The 25,945-nt window shown below is 41.2% G+C and overlaps 1 protein-coding gene across 2 annotated transcripts in view; it reads right to left on the bottom strand.

Moving 5' to 3' along the window:
* Positions 1-24,651, bottom strand: part of DCX (doublecortin) — a 119,465-nt gene extending 94,814 nt beyond the window's left edge. The window contains exons 1-2 of one of the 2 annotated variants that reach the window (XM_056540571.1): positions 24,536-24,651; positions 18,582-18,962 (exon numbers count right to left, since the gene is read on the bottom strand). In XM_056540571.1, the coding sequence (XP_056396546.1) occupies positions 18,582-18,942 (361 nt within the window). In that variant the 5' untranslated portion in view covers positions 18,943-18,962; positions 24,536-24,651. Of the gene's footprint in view, positions 1-18,581; positions 18,963-24,535 lie in introns of those variants that run through there. The other variant, XM_056540570.1, reaches the window with a different exon arrangement.
* Positions 24,652-25,945: the final 1,294 nt, after the last annotated feature.

Below are 25,945 nucleotides of genomic sequence, written 5' to 3'. Positions count from 1 at the left end.
GTGTACATTGTATTAAGTTGTGACTATGCTTTACTTTACATGGTTGCAAGGTTAAACAGATTGTCCAGTTCCTGCCTACTAATATAAACTCTGATCCATGAAATGACATAGGGAGATGTTGTCATGGAAAAGCTCCGCCACCTGTCATTACAATGCAGAATCTGCCTCTTTTTACTAGACAGGGCAGCCTTCCAGGCAGAGAGATGCTGATCTGCCAAGTCAGCACAGAAAGGGACAGATGGCCCAATGGTAATGACAGTACAGAGGATGCATTGAAACTAATGAGTGATTATACGCTTTATTTTTGCATGGACATCAAAGAAACTTTGCAGGGTCACACTGCTTATACACTGTACTGACACACAAGTACACAAACGTAAAAATAATTTCACAAACAAGTATACAATTCTTCAATAATCTTAGAATATCTGAACTTGGACCCCACATGCAGAAATGTAAAATTACAAGTGAGTGTGTGCCTAAGGTTTATTACCATTATTAATGGGGGGGTGGAACTAACTTAAAAATTATATGAACGTCCAAACTATTCTTTGTGGTCGGGGCTAAAAACATGCCCGAGACTAGTCATCATAATAACTATAATATAATACTGATAATAACTAATAACCGCACGAACGATAAAGGTAATGATGATAATATTAATAACAATGATATTAATAATGAAAAAAGAAAACACTAATTATGACACCAATAATAGTAATAACAATTGTGCCAATACTATTACTGATATAGCAAATAACAACAAGAACATTACATAACATACTTACAGAGGTCAGAAGTGTACCCAAAAACCGCAAAGCGTGGGCAAGCCTATAGAGGGCCTACCCTAGTAAGAATGATACGATATGGGAGTTTTGGGCGGGTGCCACCAAATGCACGACACGCCCTGCCAGGATGCAGGAGCACGTTCTATAATCAATATGCCCCTCCCACAAACACCGCCTTAACAGGCTTTCACATATGGGACATAACTTCCCTATTTGGATACCACAATGATTTTTCGTGACAAGCTACATGTTCTGAGACTTGATATGGTATAAGGGGAATGCTAGGATTAAACTGGAAACTCTGCAGAGAAGTAAGGACAGTGGCGGTCTGGCAGAACTAGCAGCTCAGTAATAACTCTTCAGTGGATGAGTAGTGCTGGAGAATGGTTCGAAAAAATTGTATAATTTAACAATTTTTATTTAAATAATAAAGGCAGCAACAGGGTATAACTAGCTGATCTGTGGGGGGTCTAACTGAGATCCTCCACAGAGCACGAGAAAGTGTACACCCGAAACTCCATTCATTCTTTAATGGGGTATTCCGGGAAAAAATGTTATCCCCTATCCAAAGGATAGGGGATAAGATGTCTGATCACGGGGGGACCACTGCTGGGACCCCCCGCGATCTCCCTGCAGCGCCTGCATTCTACGTGGGGACTGTGTCTCTAGTTTCGGAAACCTCCGGGTTTCCGAGACTGGGGACGTGACATGACGCGACGCCCCCTTCATTCAAGTCTATGGGAGGGGGCGTGATGTCATGCCACACCCCCTCCATTCAAGTCTATGGGAGGGGGCGTGATGTCATGCCAAACCCCCTCCATTAATATCTATGGGAGGGGGCGTGACGTCTGTCACGCCCCCTCCCATAGACATGAATGGAGGGGGCATGGCGTGACGTCACGTCCCCAGTCCCGGAGACCCTGAGGTTTCCAAAACTAGAGACGCAGTCCCCGCATAGAATGCGGGTGCTACCCGGAGATTGCGAGGGGTCCCAGCAGCAAGCCCCCGCGATCAGACATCTTATCCCCTATCCTTTGGATAGGGAATAAAATGTTTTTGCCCGGAATACCCCTTTAAGGAACTTTCAAACATTGCTGAGTGCTGAGCTGGAAAAAAATATGTAATGCAAAAGAATTTTACCAGATAAATAATGGAATAGTAAGGAGATTGCGAGCAACACAGTCTACAGCTTCTATCTGTATTAACAAAGCTTATATCTGTATTCAATGTAAGTTCTGTACTATTCATGGCATGTACCTCTTTGCAATAGTTATGCCTAATATAGCCCAGTTTTTTAGAAATTGTATCTACAACTAGAAAAAAAAAAAACAAACAGCCGTTTTGCTCAATAAATCTAATCTGCATGGTGATTACGTAAAAAGATATATTGTCTATAAAGTCCATATAATTTCCTGCCAGTGATTTAGACTGGAAGTTTCCAATGAATGAGTGAAATAGATAAGAGTCTGTTTGTGGAATGGAACATATTTTCTGTGGGAATTTCTGTATCCTCAGAACTATTTGTTTCCCAAAGTTTCTCAGGAAATGACAACACTGAAAATGATAAGTATAATGAAAAATCAACATATATATATATATATATATATATATATATATATATATATATATATATTTTTTTTTTTATTTTATTTTTTTTGCCCATATGATGCATACTCACCACCACTAATCCTACAAGCCATCTGTGTAATTTCAGCACAGCTGCATCCATACATTTCATTACTGTAACTTGGTCATGTGACCACTTTCCCGACCCACTGAAAATCACAGTGTTTAACCCCTTGGGGACGGAGGGTTTTTCCGTTTTTGCACTTTCGTTTTTTTCCTCCTTACATTTTAAAAATCACAACCCTTTCAATTTTGCACCTAAAAAGCCATATGATGGTTTATTTTTTTGTGCCACCAATTCTACTTTGCTGTGACATCAGTCATTTTACCCAAAAATCTATGGCGAAACGGAAAAAAAATCATCGTGCAACAAAATTGAAGAAAACAATTTTGTTCAATTTTTTTTTAAATTTTTGGTGGGGCTTCCGTTTCTGCGCAGTACATTTATAGGTAAAAATGACACCTTATCTTTATTCTGTAGGTTCATATGGTTGAAATGATACCCTACTTATATAGGTTTGATTTTGTCGTACTTCTGGAAAAAATCATAACTACATGCAGGAAAATGTATATGTTTAAAATTGTCATCTTCTGACCCCTACAACATTTTTATTTTTCCGCGTACAGGCCGGAATGAGGGCTCATTTTTTGCGTCGTGATAAGAAGTTTTTAGCGGTACCATTTTTGTTAACCCCCTGAGCTAACCGGCATGAGTTTACTTTCACTTTAGATGCAGCGTTCAACTTTGAACACTGCATCTAATGAGTTAATAGTGCGTAGCCACGGATTCACGGTGACGTGAGAACGTGACGTCATGACTCCGCCCCGTGTGAAAACACGCCCCGCCCCTCAATGCAAGTCTATGGTAGGGGGCGTGACTGCCTTGGCACATCCACTTAGGGGGGGAATGATCCATCATGAGATGAAACTTCCTCCCCAACAGATTGTAGCAGAGAGACTCGAGAGCCCACTTAATGGCCAGGCACTCTTTCTACACTATACTGTACCTGGTATATGGTATATGGTAAAATGTATATGTTTAAAATTGTCATCTTCTGACCCCTACAACATTTTTATTTTTCCGCGTACAGGCCGGAATGAGGGCTCATTTTTTGCGTCGTGATAAGAAGTTTTTAGCGGTACCATTTTTGTTAACCCCCTGAGCTAACCGGCATAAGTTTACTTTCACTTTAGATGCAGCGTTCAACTTTGAACACCGCATCTAATGAGTTAATAGTGCGTAGCCACGGATTCACGGTGACGTGAGATCGTGACGTCATGACTCCTCCCCGTGTGAAAACACGCCCCGCCCCTCAATGCAAGTCTATGGTAGGGGGCGTGACTGCCGTCACGCCCCCTCCCATAGACTTGCATTGAGGGGGCGGGGCGTGATGTCACACGGGGGCAGAGTCATGACGTCACGATCTCCCGTCACCGCAGTCGTGAGGCGTTAGGTTGAGAGCCTCCAGCGTTGTCAGAAGCCACAACAGATGGGTGCTGCAGCCGAAATCCCGGGGGTCCCCTGCGATCTGACATCTTATCCCCTATCCTTTCGATAGGGGATAAGATGTCTAGGGGTGGATTACCCCTTTAACAATTCTGGCATATGCTGTAAGAATCGGTCATGCCATGCTGTCATGTAGTTAATATTTACTGGGTTTTATAATGTATTCCTTCTATAGCTCTATGTAAATCTATTGGAATGTTAGCAACTCCGATATGTAATGGTGAAAGAGACATAAATATGGCTGCATTTAATATGATAAAAAGAGTCAGATTTACTTAGATTTGACAGGAGGGATAGCTCTACATGCAGTGCTACGTGTCCCATTGAATTAGTAGATACCGATGAATCCAATTATAAGTTAATGGAGGCAGTTTGGTGCTTATGGTATCTGTCATACAAAGTACTGGGCCCCATGAAGCAGATGTGAATATAACGTTGCTCAGTGGTAGAAGGTATACTCAAGCTGCTATTTCTTGTATCAGGTACGGACACGATTTGAGGTCCAGTGCAGCTAATCTCTATGACAAATTTACCATGACCCTATTTTAAACATTAATTTAGGCCTGGTAATTCAAGGCAAAGATGTGACCCTTTAATAACACAACTGAGTAAAATCTACTTAATAAAATCCACTCTCGGCTATTCAGCAAACTATCATTTCTTTTTTTAGCTTTCACAAATTCCTTCGAATATGCTAAGTCTTTGATCTTGTCAGATAAAAGTACTTAGTTTTGCAAAGTGACTGATCCTATATTAAGACACCAACAGAAAGCAATTACCTGAGATGAAATAAGGTAACTCTGCAATGTTATTACCAAATTTTTCGCCGTAAAAGACGCACTTTTTCTTCCCCAAAACTGGGGGGAAAAAGTCGGTGCGTCTTATACGGCGAATACACCCCTATTGGGTCGGTCCCTGTGGCCATCAATTGCCAGGACCTGCGGCTAATACAGGACATCACCGATCGCGATGATGCCCTGTATTAACCCTTCAGACGCGGCGATCAAAACTGACCGCGGCGTCTGAAGGGAAAGTGACACTAACCCGGCTGTTCAGTCGGGCTGTTCGGGACTGCCGCAATTTCACCGCGGCGGTCCCGAACAGCCCGACTGAATAGCCGGGTTAGTGCTTACAGGACACCGGGAGGGACCTTGCCTGCCTCCTCGGTGTCTTCTCCGTTCAGGGATCCCCTGTATGACCGGCGCTCTCCTTCCTCGTCATCACGTACGTGCGTCGGCGTGCGTAACGACGTGATGGCGGCGACGGAAAGTGAGGATACCCGGCCGTCAGCAGAGGCGTTCCGGAGCGACGGGGACACGGCGACAGCGATGGAGGGACATCCAGGGCAGCGGTGACGGGTCCGGAGCAGTGAGGACACGTGAGTATTACCTCCTATGCAGTGGTCTTCAATCTGCGGACCTCCAGATGTTGCAAAACTACAACTCCCAGCATGCCTGGACAGCCGTTGGCTGTCCGGGCATGCTGGGAGTTGTAGTTTTGCAACATCTGGAGGTCCGCAGGTTGAAGACCACTATTGGGTTCAAAATCTTAATTTTTTTAGATTTTGCACCTATAAATTGGGTGCGTCTTATACGCCGGTGCGTCCTATAGGGCGAAAAATACGGTAGTCTTGTTATAAGGAAAACTTCAAAACTGTACCATTCCAAGAGACAATACTGCATATAAACTTTTAAGAGACTTGTCACAATGACAGAGACACAGTAGGGAACTGTCACGCCTGTAATGCAGAAAAAAGGTAAAGAGCTTCTATAAGAGGCAACATGCTATTGCACTCACTTTAGTGTGTGTGTAAAAAGGCACAACTATCTTGAGCACTTTATATAACTACCCATTGGGGAACTGCCATTGTTAGACCCAGAAAACTTTTTCAAGTTAAAGGGTGGAAAATCAACTGGTGCCAGAACGTTAAAACAAATTTGTAAATTATGTTAAAAGAAAATGGGGCTCAAAGGTCAAAGATATTTGGTTTAAAATAATAATTAATATTTATTAGTATAGAATAATAATAGATTAAATAGGGAATGTACAGGGCCCTTGTACTCCCCTAATTAATTTTAATTAATACAAAATTATAAAATATAATAAAAAAATGCCACCCCAACGTACGTTTCGGAGATATCCTTTGTCCTGGGGGTGGCGTCCTCTCAGTGCAGAGACTATTTATGCATACTACTATCCAATGGGTTATCAGGTTACATACTTTGTTAAAGAAACGGCCACCGTGTGCGCAGGCGTAGCACCTTACCTGGCTATATAATAATATATATATATATATATATATATATATATATATATATATTGTGATGATTTGCTCTTGCAGACAGGTGCAGCTGCAGTATAGAGGCACGAAGACAGGACTTTTCATATCAAACTTCAGTGTTTTATACACACGTGGCAAACAGCAAACAGTCTTAAATGCAGATCAAAGAAAAAGTTACAAAAGTCCACCTGCGTTCCTTAGGTGTTTGTTCACACCTGAGTGCATCAAGCAAGTCTTTTCCAAGCCTCCAGGCACTCTGTTCACCAGCTTCCACACTCCACAAGGAAGATCTCAAAACTCAGCTCTCTGGCAGTGTGAGCTGCAACATGCAAATCCCCCTCAGCTGGGAGAGCAGCCTGCCTTTAAGGCCAACAAAAGATGGCCTTGATTGTGGAGAATGGCCCCCACCCAACACTTGACCATTCCCAGTAAGAGCCTTCACAGATTGGCTCTCCAGCCATACTACAGCCACAGTGTCAGTCTGCATAGCAGCACAGACACTGGACAATTATCGGCTCTCACTTTACCAAGGCCAGGAGCCTTGGTGACACATACCGACCATCAATCACAATGCCCTTCACCTTCTCACATACCCCCTTTGTTCAACCCTGAGGGGGTGAACACTTGTGCAAAAGTGAACTGGTGATAGGGCATAGGCGTTGCCTAGCAACCGACCCGCCCTGTGTTCAACCCTAAATTTGAAATTCTGCAAGGACAAAAACCACCTGGTGACCCTGGCATTTTTGTCCTTGGCTTGGCACATCCACTTAGGGGGGGAATGATCCATCATGAGATGAAACTTCCTCCCCAACAGATTGTAGCGGAGAGACTCGAGAGCCCACTTAATGGCCAGGCACTCTTTCTACACTATACTGTACCTGGTCTCGGCCAGGGTAAGTTTGCGGCTGAGAAAGACAACGGGATGCTCTTCCCTGTTGACTTCCTAGGAGAGTACAGCACCAAGACATACCTCAGAGGCATTGGTCTGTACCACAAATTCCCTTTTGAAGTTGCGTGTCACCAACACCGGAGACCCACATAGGGCCAACTTCAAAGTGGAAAACACCTGCTCTGTCTGTTCGTTCCAATGCACCATTACAGACTTCAGGAGGTCTGTTAAGGGTGCAGCCACCGTAGCAAAATGGGGATGAATCTCGTGTAGTAACCCACCATTCCCAGAAATGACTTCACCTGAGTGACAGGTCGTGGCCAATTCCGGATGGTCTCTATTTTGTTTACCTGGGGTTTGACAACTCCACGCCCAATGACATACCCCAGGTATTTGGTCTCTTCTAACCCTATGGCACATTTCTTGGGGTTAACAGTTAACCCGGCCTTCCTAAGGGAGTCTACCACTGCCTGCACTTTTGGAAGGCGACTTTCCCAGTCTGTACTGTGAATAATGATATCATCCAGATAGGCTGAGGCATACTGATGATGTGGCCAGAGTACAATATCCATTAGCCTTTGAAACGTAGTGGGAGCACCATGTAGACCAAAGGGTAACACCTTGTACTGGAATAAACCTTCTTGTGTGACAAAGGCTGTTTTCTCTTTGGCAGCCTCCGGCCAGTACCCTTTTGTAAGGTCCAAAACAGAAAAATACTGAGCCTGTCCTAGCTTCTCAATAAGTTCATCAACCAGGGGTATTGGATATGCATCAAACTTGGAAACCTCATTAAGTTTGAGGAAATTGTTACAGAATCGCAATGTACCATCTGGCTTGGGTATTAAGACTATAGGACTGGCCCACTCACTTTTCGACTCCTCAATGACATCCAAATTTAACATCTGTTGTACTTCTTCCGAGATTGCTTGTCGCTGTGACTCAGGTACCCGGTATGGTTTCAACCATATTTTTACCTGGGGTTCAATGACAATGTCATGGTGGAGGTACTTCCAGGGACGTCTAAGAACACATTGGTGTTCCTACTGACGAACTCCCTTGCCTCCTGAATCTGTGCAGAGGAAAGGCTGTCAGCAATTTTCACTGTGGCAATTGCTTCCCTTGCACCAGACTGAGGGACGGGAAACTCCACCCCTAAAAAACCTGACCGGGGTTGTCATCCACACTAGTCTCCCTATCTTTCCTAAGTTTCAACAAGTTTACATGGTACACTTGCTCTGGCTTCCTTCGCACGGGCTGGTGTACCCTCAACATCACCTCCCCTAATTTTTCAATTATTTTGCAGGGACCTCCCCACCTAGCCAGAAACTTACTGTCGACCGTTGGTACCAGAACCAAAACCCGATCCCCCGGGTTAAAATTCTGAACCTGAGCCTGTCGACTCTACTGTGGGCTCGCTGAGCTGCCTCCATATGTTCCTTAACTAAGGGCAACACTGTTTCCATCCGCTCTTGCAACTTGAGTGACATACTCAACCACACTTTTGTGCGGCGTGGGCTGTTGTTCCCATGCCTCTTTGGCTATGTCTAATAGACCACGTGGATGTCTGCTGTACAGTAGTTCAAAAGGTGAGAACCCAGTAGAGGCCTGGGGCACTTCTCGCAATGCAAACATGAGATAGGGTAGGAAAAGGTCCCAATTCTTCCCATCTCTAGCCACCACCCGCTTTAACATATTTTTTAATGTTTGATTAAAAGTTTCAACGTTTAAACCTTTCTACCAGGCCGTTCATCTGCGGGTGGTACACAGAGGTCCGAAGCTGTTTTACCTGCAGTAACTTAATGAGCTCTTTCATTACCTTTGACATAAACGGGGTGCCCTGGTCAGTCAACACCTCTTTAGGTAAGCCCACTTGGGAAAACATCTCCATTAGCTCCTTAGCTATGAGTTTGGCCGAGGTATGTCGCAAAAGTAGCGCCTCGGGATACCGAGTCGCATAGTCCAGGACTACCAGGATGTGTTGGTGCCCCCTAGCGGATTTCGGCAACGGGCCAACAAGATCCATAGCGATCCGTTAAAACGGGACCTCGATAATCAGGAGGGGGACCAGGGTACTATGGTAATGTGGCTGGGGGCCAGTTATTTGGAATGCTGGGCAAGATTCACAATATACAGTATACAGCCTCAGCTCCCGGTTGTTGTGGTGCATCTTCTACAATTAACACATTTTCCCAGGCCCGAGATAGAGTCAGGTCCTGGTGCTGTGCTGTACCAAAATTTTCTCCTGAGACATTGAGGTCTGCCAACTCTGGTCCTGATGGCAGTTCCTCCACATCTCCTACCATTAGACTCAGTGGAGATGACACCTCCTCTTCCACTGTAGTGGTGGTCACCCCAACTGCTGTCCCTTCTGACTCCAGTTACCAGGGTTCTGGGGTCACCCCTGAGTATAGCCAGTCTATTGGGGACACCCCTGTCTCTCGGGTTTGGGGGACTCCTGTCTGAGATCACAAAGACTGGAAAGTCTCTCCCAATTATCAACTCATGTGGCAACTTCCGTGCAACGGCCATCTCCTGAGTCCACCGGCCGGTTGCCATTGACAAAGTTACCAGGGCAGTAGGATAGTCTTTCAAGTCCCCGTGTATACTCGACCTGTATACTCGGTGGGCGGTACCAGGTCGGATCTCACCAGTGTCACCATGCTACCGGAATCTATCAGGGCTACCACAACACTATTTCCCACCCTCCCCTGGCATAGATAACCAGAGTTTGCTGCCCTGGGAACACTGATAGAACACAGTCTCTGGGCATACATGGACAGACAGAGAGCATAGTTCATGGACTCTTCCCGCTGGAGACAGTTGGCCCTAACATGTCCCGGTTGTTGACACCCCCAACACAGCAACGGCAACACCATACTACAGCAACAGTGTCAGTCTGCATCGCAGCACAGACACTGTACAATTATCTGCTCTTACTTCATCAAGGCCAGGAGCCTTGGTGACACATGCCAATCATCAATCACAATGCCCTTCACCTTCTCAATATATATATATATATATATATATATATATATATATATATATATATATATATATACACACACACACACACACACACACACACATAAATATATATATATATATATATATATATATATATATATATATATATATTTATTTATGTGTAGTTTTCTCAAGAGAACAGTAACTGAATGCATTGAAGAGTACAAGCAAGTTTAGGAATCCTGGTCACATATCCACAGCAAATCTTACAAAAAAAATAAAAATAAAAAACAACAAAGTGGGTTTTATTCCAACATATGCAGAGTTACAGGCAACGTTTCTGCTGGCTCACCCAGACATTATCAAGCAACAAAAAAGTGATCTGTGCTGCTTGATAATGTCTGGGTGAGCCAGCAGAAACGTTGCCTGGAACTCTGCATATTTTGGAATAAAACCCACTACTTTGTTGTTGTTTTTTTTTATTTATTTTTTTATTTGCGGTGGATTTGTGACAAGGATTCCTAGACTTGCTTTCACTCTTCAATGCATTCAGTTGCTGTTCTTTTGAGAAATAATAATTTCCAGGGCTAGATTTTAACCCCAGTCCGACCCTGGGCATCCCTGAAAACAGTGTTGTGTCAAACTACTTTTATGCTCCTTCTCTGATATAGACTGCTGCTTATATGTGCTTGTTTTCACATAGACTGCTCTCATTCCCCCTTCATTACACAGCCTTCTCTTATTCCATGCATGCCTCTTTCTTACTACTTGTTCTCTTCACTACACAGATTTCTCTTCATGCCTCCCTCTCACATATATCTCATCTTACAGACTAACAGACTGCTCTAGTACCCCCTCTCTCACACAGACTACTTCTCATGATTTACTCTCACCCAGACTGCTCCTTATGCCGCTCCCACAAACACTCTCTCATCAACATTCCATGGTACTTAGCAAGAAGTTTTACACTGATGGTTCTAGGAAAGGGGGGACTTGTTTAAAGGGGTACTCCGGGTAAGTAAAACTTATCCCCTATCCACAGGATAAGTGTCTGATCTTGTCGCAGCTGGTGATTGACTGAGAGGGCTGTCACTCACGTACGTCTTCGAGGATGAGGACCACTCTGCTTCACGGCCCTGTTTCAGAGACTGTGGGAGGCCCCAGCGGTCGGTCTCTCCCTGTGATTAGACAATTATCCCTTATTCAGTCAATAGGGGATAAGTTTTAGTTACTCGGAGTACTCCTTTATAGGAAAGTCTGTTAGTAGGGTGCTTTTTGGGAATAAAGCTCTGTGCAACTATTCAGTTGTTGCTCCCACTTATATCAGTCCTGCACTGAGTATTAGGGAAATAATAGAATTCCTTTTAACCTGCCAAAATATGAATACTTTAAAGTATACACTAATTACTAATGCATTAAAGTGATTATCTAATAAAGATAATTCCTGTCAACTTTCCTTACACCCACCTCTAAAAGCCAGAACAGAGACCCACTTTCCGTTCACACCGAGTAAATGAAGAGTAATTCACGCAGAAAAATTTTCGGGCAGAAAAAATACTTTTATTTTTGTGGGAAATTCGTGGGAAATTCGCACGCAATTTTCGCGGAATTGCGAGCGGAATTGCGCGTGGGCATGGGGGAGAGAGAAGTGAAGTTTTTTTCAGCCATTTCCGTGCAAATTGCGCACAAATTCCGCGCAAATTGCGTGCAAATTGCCCGCGAATTCCGAGCGAATGTCGGGCGGAATTTTTTTTTACCATTGACTTCAATTGATTTCTGCTAGCGGATTCCGCTTGAAGAATGAACATGTTCTTTCTTCAAGCGTAACGGAATTCAGCTAGCAGAATTTCCGCAGTGTGAACAGGCCAGCAGAAATAACATTAAAGTCAATGGGCAGAGGAGATGTGCATTAATTTGGAGCGGAGAATTCAAGAGGAAATACTCGAGTAAATTCCTCTTGAATTACTCCGTGTGAACACACCCTTAATAACAGCATCTCCTGTTCGGGCAGACCTTCCCCATCTTTGCATTACATGGGTAGTCTCTGAAGGGGGAGGGAAATGTCTAGCTAAACGTGGGATATCTTGGGATAACAGTTGGGGCTTGTTAAAAGGAATGTTCAAGACACAACCACACATTCACAAGTACATAATATGATTATATTGCTATCCATTGACTTTAATAAGTCTGCAGTAAATCTGCAGTGGAATTTCTGCAGCAGAAAATCAGCAGCAGGTTATGTATGTATGAATATACTGTAAGGATATGTTCACATGGACAAAACTAGCTCAAAATAAAACCCCCTCAGAATTAGCATTACATTTTTTTGTGCAGTTTTTGATGTGGTTTATGTTTTTAGAACCTTTTTTTTTTTTTTTTTTTTTTTTTTACAAGCTCCCACTCTGAAAAGCAACATGTCACTCCATTTGTCACTGCCTGCAAATAAAAAAAACTAAAGAGGACTCACCTACCGCCGATTCCTCAGTGTCCCGGTACCTCCTTCTGTTCCTCAGCTGTCCAGGAAAGGAGTGGAGCGAGATACCAGGACACTGGGGGAGCGGCGGCAGGCGAGTCCTCTTTATTGTTTTATTTGCAGGCAGCCCGAACATTAGGGAAAAAACTGTGCATGAGACATCTCCAGGCTGGGATTACACATGGCAGCTTTTATTTTAGCAATCTGCCACTGCAGTTTTTCAGCTGAAGCCAGAAGTGGATCCACGAGGAAGTAGAAGTATAAGTCCTTCCTTTATACTTCCCATTCCTTTTGAATCCGCTTCTGGCTTTATCTCAAAATCTGCAGGGGCAGTTCTCCAAAAAAAGAACTGCCATGTGTGACATTGGTCTAAAACAGTTTTTGTAATAGCTGTAGCAAATATAGAACAATTGCTTGCCATTAGCAAAGCTGGTTATGACAGTTTTGTCATAACCTACATTGCTAATATGTCACAGAGTAATATTAGTAGAAACATTTTAAATATGTATTTGTATATGCACAACTGCATTTGGGGTTGAGCACCTCCAGCCATTTGAGACCACGTTTTTTATTGTTGTTTGTAAATATGTGTTTGCCAAATTTGGAGAGTGACAAGAACAGTAGACATAACTTCCAATGATATAAAATTTAAGGCAAATTGTTAAGCAAATATGCGACATATAAGAAATCCTGCCAATATTTTCATTTCTTGTTCATATTCATCTCTCCTCTATGATTTAGAGTGCTTGATATTGACAATATGTTGTATAGTACATAACCTTAATTATTGTCACCCCATGGCTGCTTAACTAACTACAGACTTTTTTTAATTTAAAAAACAAACAAAAAAAAAACATCAAATGAAAAAAACATCAACTATAAGGGCAGAGTCACACGAAGCATGCAATATGCTGTGAATGCGCCAACAGCAATAACAAGAGCGCGCTCCCTGCTGCGGCCGGATAGCTCAGTGTGTCTGCTCGTAAGAGCTACCCAGCCGCAGCAAGGAGCACGGTCTTGTAAATATTTTTTTTACATATGCAAAAGTCGTGAAACACCTGTAGGGTATTAAGGTTCACATTACCCCTTGTTACGTTCCCCGAGGGGTCTAGTTTCCATAATGGTATGCCATGTATTTTTTTTTTGCTGTTCTGGCACCATAGGGGCTTCCTAAATGCGGCATGCCCCCAGAGCAAAATTTGCTTTCAAAAAGCCAAATGTGACTCCTTCTCTTCTGAGACCTGTCGTGTGCCAGCAGAGCAATTTTCACCCCCATATGGGGTGTTTTCTGTATCGGGAGAAATTGGGCTTAAAATTTTGGGGGATATTTTCTGCTATTATCCTTTCTAAAAATGTAAAATTTGTGGGAAACCAAGCATTTTAGGTAAAAATAGGGGCTTCCTAAAGGTGATATGCCCCCTAAAAACCATTTGTCGCCCCTTCCCTTCTGAGCCCTCTACTGCGCCCACCGAACAATTAACATAGACATATGAGGTATGTGCTTACTCGAGAGAAATTGGGTTTCAAATACAAGTAAAAATTTTCTCCTTTTATCCCTTGCGAAAATTCAAAAATTGGGTCTACAAGAACATGCAAGTGTAAAAAATGAAGATTTTGAATTTTCTCCTTCACATTGCTGCTATTCCTGTGAAACACCTAAAGGGTTAATACACTTACTTAATGTCATTTTGAATACTTTGGGGGGTTTAGTTTTTATAATGGGGTCTTTTATGGGGTATTTCTAATATTAAGACCCTTCAAATCCACTTCAAAACTGAACTGGTCCCTGAAAAATAGTGAGTTTGAAAAATTTGTGAAAAATTTCAAAATTGCTGCTGAACTTTGAAGCCCTCTTGTGTCTTCCAAAAGTAAAAACTCATAAATTTTATGATGCAAACATAAAGTAGACATATTGTATATGTGAACCCCAAAAATTTTATTTTGAATATCCATTTTCCTTACAAGCAGAGAGCTTCAAAGTTAGAAAAATGCTAAATTTTCATTTTTTTCATCAAATTTGGTGATTTTTCACCAAGAAAGGATGCAAGTTACCAAAAAATTTTACCACTAAGTTAAAGTAGAATATGTCATGAAAAAACAATCTCGGAATCAGAATGATAACTAAAAGCATTCCAGAGTTATTAATGTTTAAAGTGACAGTGGTCAGATTTGCAAAAAACGCTCTGGTCCTTAAGGTGTAAAATGGCCTGGTCCTTAAGGGGTTAAAGCTGTTAATTTTACCTGTGGTGACCAGTTCCTGAGGTAGACTGTTCCATAAGTTCACAGTTCTCATGGTAAAGTATCCCTGTCATTTAAAAAACTTTGTAAACCAAAACTTTTCATAGAAACAAGTCAAAAGTTGTAATCAATTGAGGAGATCCCCATCGGTCTTTAGAATGAGTTTAAAAAAGTACTCAGCTAAGGACTTTTCTCTGTCTTTATGACATATCAAAATGTTTTACAGTGATTGACTCAAAGCATTTAATTTAGTTAATACACGAGTGGCAAGGGTTAATAAACGATTTTGTTTTGGAGTTCCTCACCTCTATGTCCATGTCCTCTACATCTAGAGAAAAGAAGGTTTCTTTAATGTAAGAGCAGTGAGACTCTTCCAAGCTTATCTCACAGAGACAGAGACGAGTAAGTAAAGTTTAAACAGGGCTTCTCTGTTTTTATTTTTAACAAACAAAAATAAAGCCTTAATATTTAGGCACAAAATACAGCTTGCCAGAGTGCTTACTATACAATAAACTTCATATATATAGCTTACTACCAGTCACCCAAAAAATCTAATGTGTTTCTGACACACTTTAATTTGTCCCTTTTTTGAGGCTGAAAACTCTCGAACTCCAACTTCCATCCGAGGTATACAGTTCTCCCAGCTTCTGCCTGGAGACAGATTTTCATCTTGTTTTATATCCCAGGAGCCAGCTGTCTTCAGCACTTATGGGAAGGGAATGAAAGACCCCACTACCAACCCATGTAACCAACTTTTTATTCCATAAAAATCCAGGGCCAAAAACAGACTTTACTAAAGTCATGAGCATCTATGGTTGTTAGGGATTCAACTTTCATGGATTTCTCATATCTCAACCAGCTTTCCCAGGAAGAGATATGCTCTTTCTGAAACCTAGTAGCTACACATGACAGTTACATTGGGGAAATATATCAATCCCTGACCACTATTCTTGTCACTGTCTCACAGCTGGTACAATACATTTTTATCAAAGCTTGGGTTGTGAACTTGTGGTTTTAATGTTTGCTTCATTTAAACATTAAAATTAAATGTAGTATAATGACTTCCCTGGTGAGTTACATCAGTAGATACCATGTGTTCTCCGTAAAGGAGGCCATATGCATTGTACAGCTGTTAGCCAGCTTTCCTATTAACATGCACATACATCTCAGCTGAACATGCATGTTTCAGTACAGCAGTAGATGAGCGCCTCCCAGGCAAATCTGACTGTTAAAACACCTCTAAGTAAAACTATAGAATCAGCTAAGTAAAAGCCAACATTTCAAGTAATAGTTTTATTTCGGTTGTCAAAGGACTGCCAGCAGACCCATATATATTGAGTTAAAGTGCATGTGACAGACAAAGTTTATGTATAGATAGATAGATAGATGCCAGCAGCTGAGCAGAGTAGGAGGTACCCATTTTGCTGTGGAACCCATTAGCCTCTGCCTATAGTTAAAGTAGTATTATGGTTAGTTCATTATATAGTACACTATCTGTACCTGTGTTTGATGGGGGTCTGAAATTCTTCTGTGATTTTTTCCCCAATGTTTATATTTAACAGCATAAAAATCGTCGTCTCAGGTTTTCCCAGGTTGCAATGTGGCCCGAGACATTACATCACTAGTCAAGTGTTTAGAGGGAACCTGTCTTTACCTCAATAGGTGGAGCAACCAATGGGTGGGAAGAAGATCATTCTGCAAGGAATTGTAGTTTTGGAACAGCTGGAGGCCCCCTGGTTTGAAAACACTGGTCTATTGCATTGAAGGGAGCACAGATGTGTTTCAATGGGTGAGGTGGCTGATGTGTGGGAGGGAGAAAAGTGACCTCACACTTACAAACAAGGAATTGTTGGATTTTGTAAACAGGAAATAATCAGTTTCAAAAAGATAGCCACAGCATTATGGTTGACATAGAACATAGCCGTATAACCTAAAGAAAAGCATGTTTATAACCGTCTGGCAGGTAAGTACGAAAATCACCTTAAGGTGGATAACCCCTTTAAGCACAGATAGGTGAAACTGTGAATATCGTGCAAAGTTCATTTATTTCAGTAATGTAACTTAAAAGGTGAAACTAATATATGAGGGAGACTCATTACATACAAAGCAAGATAGTGCAAGCTGTGATTTATCATAATTGTGATGATTATGGCTCACAGCTCATGAAAACCCCAAATCCCCCCAATTACTATGATTTGGGGAGCCATGTCATCTTCTGGTGTCGGTCTACTGTGCTTCATTAAGTCCAGGGTCAATGCATCCATCTACCAGGAGATTTTGGAGCACTTCACGCTTCCTTTCCTTTTAAGTTGCATTACTGAAATACAATGGACTTTTGCACGATATTCAAATTTTTGGAGTTTCATCTGTGTTTTAATAATAAAATGTTCAATTCAATATATTTATCCTGAATGTACAGTGTGTGATAAGATAATTATAGTAAATCTGTACAGAAGCCGCTGCCCTCCATGAATTTGTTGAATTTACAAAGTGTCTTTCTCTAGTTTGGGCTGCAGGTTCTATACATTTTTACTGTCTTCTGTGGAATCTGATGACCAGGATCTATTTGTTGCAGCTTTGCACCCAAGCATGACTTTCGGAAAGGCTGTTTTGCTGCTATTGTTTTTGTTCTCTATGATATAATAATTATGTTATAAAACATATTTAAACAGGTACTCAGGTGGAAAACTTTTTTTTTTGTTAAATCAACTGGTGCCAGAAAGTTAAACAGATTTGTTAATTACTTCTATTTAAAAATCTTAATCCTTCCAGTACTTATCAGCTTCTGTATAATACAGAGGAAGTTTTTTTCTTTTTGAATTTATTTTCTGCCTGTCCACGGTGTTCTCTATGCTGACACCTCTCTTCATGTCAGGAACTGTCCAGAGCAGAAGAGGTTTGCTATGGGGATTTGTTCCTGCTCTGGACAGTTCCTAACATGGACAGAGGTGTCAGCAGAGAGCACCGTGGACAGACAGAAAAGAAATTCAAAAAGAAAAGAACTTCCTCCTGTATTATACAGCAGCTGATAAGTACTAGAAGGATAAAGATTTTTAAGTAGAAATCATTTACAAGTCTGATTAACTTTCTGGCACCAGTTGATTTAAAAAAAATGTGAACACACTAACATGTGCCCAGCTTCTATGGGAACTCCAAGAACGTTGGAAAACCATTCAAGGTGACCACTCTATGAAGCAGATTGAGAGAATGCCAAGAGTGTTCAAAGCTGTCAAAGCACAAAATGGCTCCTATGAAGAATTTAAAACATAAAACAATAATGAGGAAATGTATTAAAACCTGTGTAGAGGAAAAGTGGCACAGTTGCTTCTTCCATTTTTCAGAGGCCTTTTCAAAAATGAAAGAAGCAATCTGATTGGTTGCTATGGGCAACTGCTTAACGCTTCCTCTACATAAGTTTTAATGATTCTATCACTTATGTTTTCCTTAACATTTTTTGGTTACTACTTTATTCCAGACATGCTACTTCATAGTTTTTATGTTTTCACTTTAACTTTAGTATGTTGGAGGGGAAAAAAAGCATAACAAGAAAAACCAAGGAATGAAAAGGTGTCTCCAAACTTTTAGGGGGAGATTTATCAAAACCTGTGCAGAGGAAGAGTGGTGCAGTTGCCCATAGCAACCAATCAGATTGCTTCTTTCATTTTCCACAGGCCTCTTTAGAGGCCTGTGGAAAATGAAAGAAGCAATCTGATTGGTTGCTATGGGCAACTGCACCACTCTTCCTCTGCACAGGTTTTGATAAATCTCCCCCTTAAATGGTCCTGTCATAAAAAATCTTGAAAGCTTCTACCCACCTTCCTCAAGTTCATCCATACTGCTGATTTTGTTCATTCCATCGATTGTGTAGATGTAGCGAACACCCTGGGGCAAATTAATATTATCAGAGAGTGACCTAGTCAGGTCAGCCAGCAGGGCATCAAAACTTCGGAATCGGTCAGGAGACACAGCATACACTATTCCCTTGAAATATCGATCTCCATTACGATAGAACCGGACCTTTTTCGCTTTCTTTTCATTGCTGAGAGCTTGCAAAGTGCGGGTTCTGTAGAAGCTGCAGTGGGCACTGTGTGTCGGACTGGGCAATCCATTCATTCGAGATGTTCGCGCATTCCTGGTCTTATCCCTTTCGTCAAAGTGGCCAAATTCGAGCTCCATGTCTGAGCGCCTCTGGAGACCTAAAAAGAGTTATTCATGCAGAGATGAGAATGTTTCTCCCATGTCTCGCCCAGAGATACTACAAAACAGGGCAATCCCCTTGTAACATTAATAATTCCTTTTACTTGTTACTGGCACATTCTCATGTTACTCAAAGTTTGTGAATAATTTATACCAAAAGTGACTCAACTGAGGCATGGTGGAAAGCAGAGATTGCTAATTGAGACAAACAGCAGCCGGAACACCTGAGCCCATGCAAATTCAGGGCATTGTCTGGTCCTGGAAGATTAATGGGCTTAGTTTATTGCTGCAAAGGTGACACTTTGTCTGAGGATTTGGGTTTTAAATAGAATTTTATTGGATTAATTAAAAGAAGCAGAGAAAGAGACAAGAAGTCTAGTGATATTTAAATTACAAATACAATTACAAAGAAATATTTTTGCAGATAATCTATAGTGTTAAATAAATGATAATGTGTCATTTTGTAATCAGTTTGTGTCTGGTGTACAAATGTCTATAAAGACTATAATGCTTGCACTGTATATTACAATAAATGTCCCATGTAATTCATTAAAATTCTATAAAAACACTTCGTTTTTTTATGTAGCCTAAATAAAAAACAGTTGGCTGAAAAATCGATTTTTGGGCTAGAAAATACACATCCTTTAATAATGAGGAACCCTCCTGCAACATTTTAACATTTTAAGACATCCGTACTATATGGATATAAAATAGATTATATTATATAGATTATGGGGAGATTCATCAAAACCAACACAGAGGAAAAGTTGCTCTGTTGCCCATAGCAACCAGATTGCTTCCTTCGTTTTTCAGAGGCCTTGTTAAAAATGGAAGAGGCAATCTAATTGGTTGCTATGGGCAACTTTTCCTCTGGACAGGTTTTGATAAATATCCAGAATTAATCTGTCAAATTCTTAGTCTGCGTTAACATCATGATTTGCCAACGTGTTGTATGTATACATTGGCATCCTGTAAAAAATGGAATGCCAATGTATATGTGTGCATGGGCCCCATTGAGGTCGTTGGCCCAAATATAGTAAGCTAGTGACTAAGTTCTGATCATTCTCTGAACGCAAAAGTTTTTGGGCTTATACCTTAAGGATACGATCCCACCAGGCATATATGCAGCGTATTTCACGCTGCACAAAATCTGCAGCAGCAGCGGGTAATACGCTGCATATCCCTCTCTCACCCTACACACAAGGCTTTCCGGCGGCAGCCCTATGTGTGCAGTGAGTTTTGGAGGCGAGGTCGTGTGCCAGCGTGTCTGTGACGCGCGGCTCCGCCTCCAAAACTCACTACACACATAGGGCTGCCGCCGGAAAGCCTTGTGTGTAAGGTGAGCGAGGAATGCGCAGCATATTTCCCGCTGCTGCTGCAGATTTTGCACAGCGCCAAGTACGCTGGGTATATGCCAGGTGGGAACGTACTCTAAAGCTTTGATTGCTGCGCTTCACAAATTTGGAAAATGTCCTGAACATTACCCTAAATTTTTTTTTATATGCTGTATTTTTTTTTTCTTTTTATCACCCTCCCAGGTGTTTCTTCAGCTATTTTCACACAAGCAATGAAAATAAATAAAATAAAAAAGCATTGGTGGAGCCATTACACTCTATACATGGTGTTGTTTTATCTGGCATTTTTACGGAACTTGCGACTGAAGCACCCAACAGAGCCTCCAATGCAGGTGTGAACCTGGTTATCTTGAATCCACTAGATGCCCAGTCAGAACACAGGCTGGTATACTTAGTGAACTACATTCTGTTGAGGTACCACAGCTTTGCTTTATTAGAGATTTTGCTCCATGTTGTAAAAGGAACCAGTCAAGTAATAGGGTAAAGCCAAAGCAATGCCCTTTGAAAAATTGCAAAACCATGTATAATCTGGTAAATGCCATTAATCAGAAGGTATACAGTCTCTTTAACATTATGTTAGGCTGCATTTGAGCACTTGGCATTTATGAGATACATTTGTGTAGGACACGCCTGGTTTTTTGACCATGTCACAGACAGCTGACAGCTGTGTTAACTGCCAGGAATGTAATGGGCATACCAAATGTTTATGTCATTACATTAAAGAGATTCAAGCTTCGATAAAATAAGACAATAAAATGTATTAAAAAAAATCTTATAAAAACGTATGAAAAAATGTCTCCCATAACGTGGTATGGATGATATACTTGAAATATTGTCTGTTCTATATTGTGTGTATGGTCCAAAATGCTGGTATTTATTTTGCTTGCACATCATCATGTATAAGTGGATCTTGTAAGTAGCTGAGGAGAACAAAAATATTTTCATCACTAAACTATCTTCTTGTATTTTTACTTCCAAGTCTTTACTATTATAGAGCGTTGTTTTAAAGTTCGCCTATAAAAACGCTTTTATGTGCAGTTTGCAGTGTTTCCCATGAGTCATCTTCATGAATCTGTTTCATTTTTCACAAGCCACCACATTTCCTAAATATAAAAAGGCACTCCTAGCACATGTGGCATGATGTCATCTATTTGATTCTGCCGCAGCCTTAGTCGACACAAAAGAATCAGTTGCCATGGCTGAGAGATGCAACAAGAAAGCCAATTATCACATGGCATGTCCTGCACGTTGTATGACCGAAGGCAAAGCTGCCAGCCCCGGCATCGTGTGAGAGGGCATTCAGATAGGATTACAGGACCTGTCTAAATCTAACATGATACTGTACGAATCAGGATTACATGACTAATTTCATAGGGAAAGACTAAATTCTCTGCCTAACAATACAGATTATTTATTCAGTCATGGCAGCCTATTGCTTGTATTACTAGAATCTATTTGTGGTCACAGATGCCACCAGTTTTCAGCAAGAATAAAACGGAAAATAAATTAAATCCATTTTCATTTCATAGAACTACAAATCAATACAAATAACATGTCCCATTAACTAAACCGTTAAGCCATAACACTGATCATCTACTGAAAAATTATTACTAGAATGACGCATGTCTTTTATTCAGACATCATGGGTCACTAAATTGCCAAAGACATATTGCAAATTTGACATTTTTGGATTCGGTTCATTTTTCAAATTATTTAAAGCACACAAATTCTCTATATCCGATTGTTCTTGTTTCACAGAACTATTATTGACTCAATATCTCAATAGTGGTTAAACTTCATGACAAATCATTCATTCTGTGGCCACTTACCTTTTACAGCCAGCAATCACATGACCCATCTCATAAGCTGTCCTGTTTGGTCAATGCTGATTTAGTTTTATGACCAAATCTAACAATATTTAGAGGCTTGCATGTCAAAATATCATGGACTAAGTTCAACAAACCACGAGGTCCTAGTCCAACTTTTCATACCTACAAATACCTACCCAATCAATAGCCACACACTAGTCAATATAATTTAATTGTTGCCCCAATTTTACTTCATTATCCACTAATACCATATGTATTATATCTATATTCATTGCTTAAGGCAGCCATACAAATTGCATAACTACTTATTGGATAGCTATCAACCAAAATTAATGAGGCCAATAGAATGCAGACATAAATTTGCACCAAATTGGGAAGTTGCATACATTTTTCTAAACACATCCTTTGCCACAATTGGCCACAGTTCTGAATCCTGGACTCCTTTGGGTCATATACAACCATGTTTTAGTTAGAAATCCAAAAATGTATAAATCCAGAGTGGTCTATGACATACAGAACAAGAGATGAAGGTGCATATTCAATGCTTAGATCCCAGCTATTAGAGAAAGGTAGAGGAAGTAGCAGGGGGAAGCTAGATAATGACCATGTGCCTGGAAAACTTCTTTATCCAAAGTAGTTTTTTTGTGAGAGATTTTCAGTTCTACCATATACAATGCAGAAAGGACCACCCCTCCATAGAAGCATTTCTCAATACAATTTGAATGGTTGTCTTTAAGAAGTTTTATATAGGCATGATGACTTTTGAAGAATGTCTGTTCTTCCCCCAATTGATAATGGTTGGGAGTGGTTTAAATGGAAGCTCCGCCTAAAGCCTGTCACTCTCATACCTTTGAATGTAACCTATGCTTCCTGTGAGCAGCCATGTCCGAATTGGTGAGGCTCAAGATTGAGTTCTTCAATGGGATCACTGACAAGAGGCCAAGAAAACTACATGTCATCATGATCACTAGTGTATGTCACATATGTGCAGTTTAGAGACCTATTGTCATTAATTTATTGGCTATGAAGGTTGATCGAACAGAATAAGAAGCATAGTGTCTATTTGTGAAATAGCTGATATTGTACATAGGATGATGTAAAACATGAATTTGGAAATCCACCTTTACTGAATTATGCAAATCCAGACACATGCACCTGAATACTATTGTTCCTCAAACGCAGACCTATAAAGCATAGGGTTCAGAAAGGCCATCTCCCTATAACAAAGAATTATTGATCAATAGCTGACACAGCTAATCCTCATTCACATTTGCTCTTTCACAGCTGTGCCAACCAAAAATACTCATGATCATTTGACAGCCAAATAGAAAGAAATGATTCCTTTGTGACAGGTAGGCATCATTACGGCAGTCCAAAATTACAGTATAGATTAGATTGTGTAGAGATAACCGGTCCTGAATCTGCTCTGTGTATTGTTGAAGGGCTTTCTATGTGACAAATGTACATGTGGATTTATACAGACACTTCTATCACATCCCTGTTAAGCACCATGCTGCAGAGAATGGGTGGAACAAGGCAACTGTTAACACATCCCATCTGCAGCATGCAATATAAGAATGCCCACCAAGGGGTTAATCCCAGATGACAATTGGCCTCTCCCACATTCTACATATTTTACTAAATATCGCCAACCTTCACCTCCTCCTGTAGTGTGCTGAAGGATATATTAGTACATGACTGTATGGCGGCATTAACAATAGCAGTCCACACCTTTCCATGCATTCATTGTCCCAATACACTTTATCCAGCAGGAAAATCTTATTCCCTTTAGACCCCTCCTGCCCATGTGATTGTAAAGCACCTATTTTATGTTATTTTGGTAAAAACCTATTTTTTCCCTATGTAGATGATAAATAATTAATATAAAATGTATATTTTTATTGTATAGTATGTATTGTATTAGACATTACAGTATCATCTGTAACCTCTTCTACACTGTAGCACACGTGCATTGCATTTAGTGAAATCTTTCATTTTACGTCTCATCTATTAAATCCACCGTTTCCGTAACAACCACCTTCTACGATTGCCACCGCACGTATCTTCTCAGTGTCTGTCACCTATGTGACATAAGGGATGACAGCCCTCACTAGATCTTCCCTGTGGAGTTCCAAGCTTCCTATCAATTTTGCTCAGCGCATTATTAAAATGTGAGCAATAGACGTGCTCGGAATACAAACAGCACGGACAGCTAATAGTGAATCATTGATAATGTCTGCAGATTCACGGAAAAGACATTGGTCTGAATGCAGTGAATGATAATTGCTTTCAAAAAGCGCATGTAATCTTTGATACATTCCCCACCATTGTAGACGGTCCCCTTAACATGCACATGCAGGATGTTACTGGAAAGCAGCGTCTACTCACCGCACTAACACTGGTACAAGCTGAGGATGCTGCTGGAATGAAGGCAATTTCCAATCTGCCTTTGTTATCCGAGCTTCAAGCCAAGGGATTCCTGCCAGGGTGGGTGAGTCTGCTCCCTGGTCCTAGTGCCTAAAATGAGCAGACTCCTCCTGCTTGGCTTTAACCCTCCATCTGCTGCTACATTAACCCATCATCTGCCTCCAGGAATAACTCCCCTGCACATCCCAGCCTTATCAAGCATTTACAGTATCATACAACCACCATTATCCTTTGTGTATAAATATGCGATTCATAATTATATTCATGATGTATTGTATGCATATAGATGTAAAAGAGGTGAATCTTCCATTCCCAGCAGTTGGTTGAGTAGAAATCCTTCAAACTATACGTAGTGTCCCATGTTAGAAAATATATACCTTGTAATACACATTTTTTACTGGATGCATCTCAATGACCTAGCACAGAAGTCTGCACTTTTCCATTTAGCAAATTCTTATGGAACAGAGACCAAAATGACACACTTTTGATTTTTATTAGTTGGGGTGGGGTCTATAGGTGATAAGTGTCTCATTGCAGGGGTCCCGGCGCCCGGCTCTCCCTATACATGGAGCAGTGTTGATTACCGCACAAAGTCCCCTCCATGCATCATGCCCCCTCTATGCATCTCCATGTATCATGCCACCTCCAGGCCTCCATGCATCTGTACTCGCAGATCGGACCAGAGTACCCCTTTAACTTAGATCACTATAGAACCCTTTGATGAAGTTCAGGTCATGCAACTGCATTCACACTACCTAAAACAGACCAGGCAACCAATCAGATTGCTTCTTTTATTTTTGAAAAGGCCTCTGAAAAATAGAGATCTGATTGGTTGTTATGGGCAACTCAGTAACTTTTCCTCTTGACAGGTTTTGATAAATCTCCCCCAATTTCTTCTTAAAAAAATAAAAAAGCAGCACCACACCTTTCCTATGGTTGTATGTAGTATTGCAGCTCAGTTCCATTGAAGTGAATGGGGCACAGTTGTAATACCACACACAACCTGTGGACAGGTGTTCTGCTGTTTGTAAATACATAACTCAAATAAGTAGCTGATCAGTGACCAGCCACCAAACCCCTCCCCCCAGATCTCCAGAACAGGACCCCAGGTATAAGTGAGGAGCGCGTGCGGTAGACTGCATGTGCTCTATTCATTTTTATGGGAATATCTCTGGCACTCATACAAATGAATGGAGCGAGTACCACCCACCACACAGACTCCCAACTGAGAGCTGGGGCCCTGTTCCAGAGATAAGCCACCTATCCTTAGGGGATAAGTTCGTTTTCGCTGGACAACTCCTTTAAGGGCACGTTCCCAATTGGCGCATACGCAGCGTATTTCATGCTGTGCAAAATCTGCAGCAGCAGCGG

Source organism: Hyla sarda, chromosome 9 (assembly GCF_029499605.1).
Source record: "Hyla sarda isolate aHylSar1 chromosome 9, aHylSar1.hap1, whole genome shotgun sequence".
NCBI lineage: Eukaryota > Metazoa > Chordata > Amphibia > Anura > Hylidae > Hyla > Hyla sarda.
Note: the sequence above shows the minus strand (reverse complement) of the source record. Positions and strands in the feature narration are given on the sequence as shown.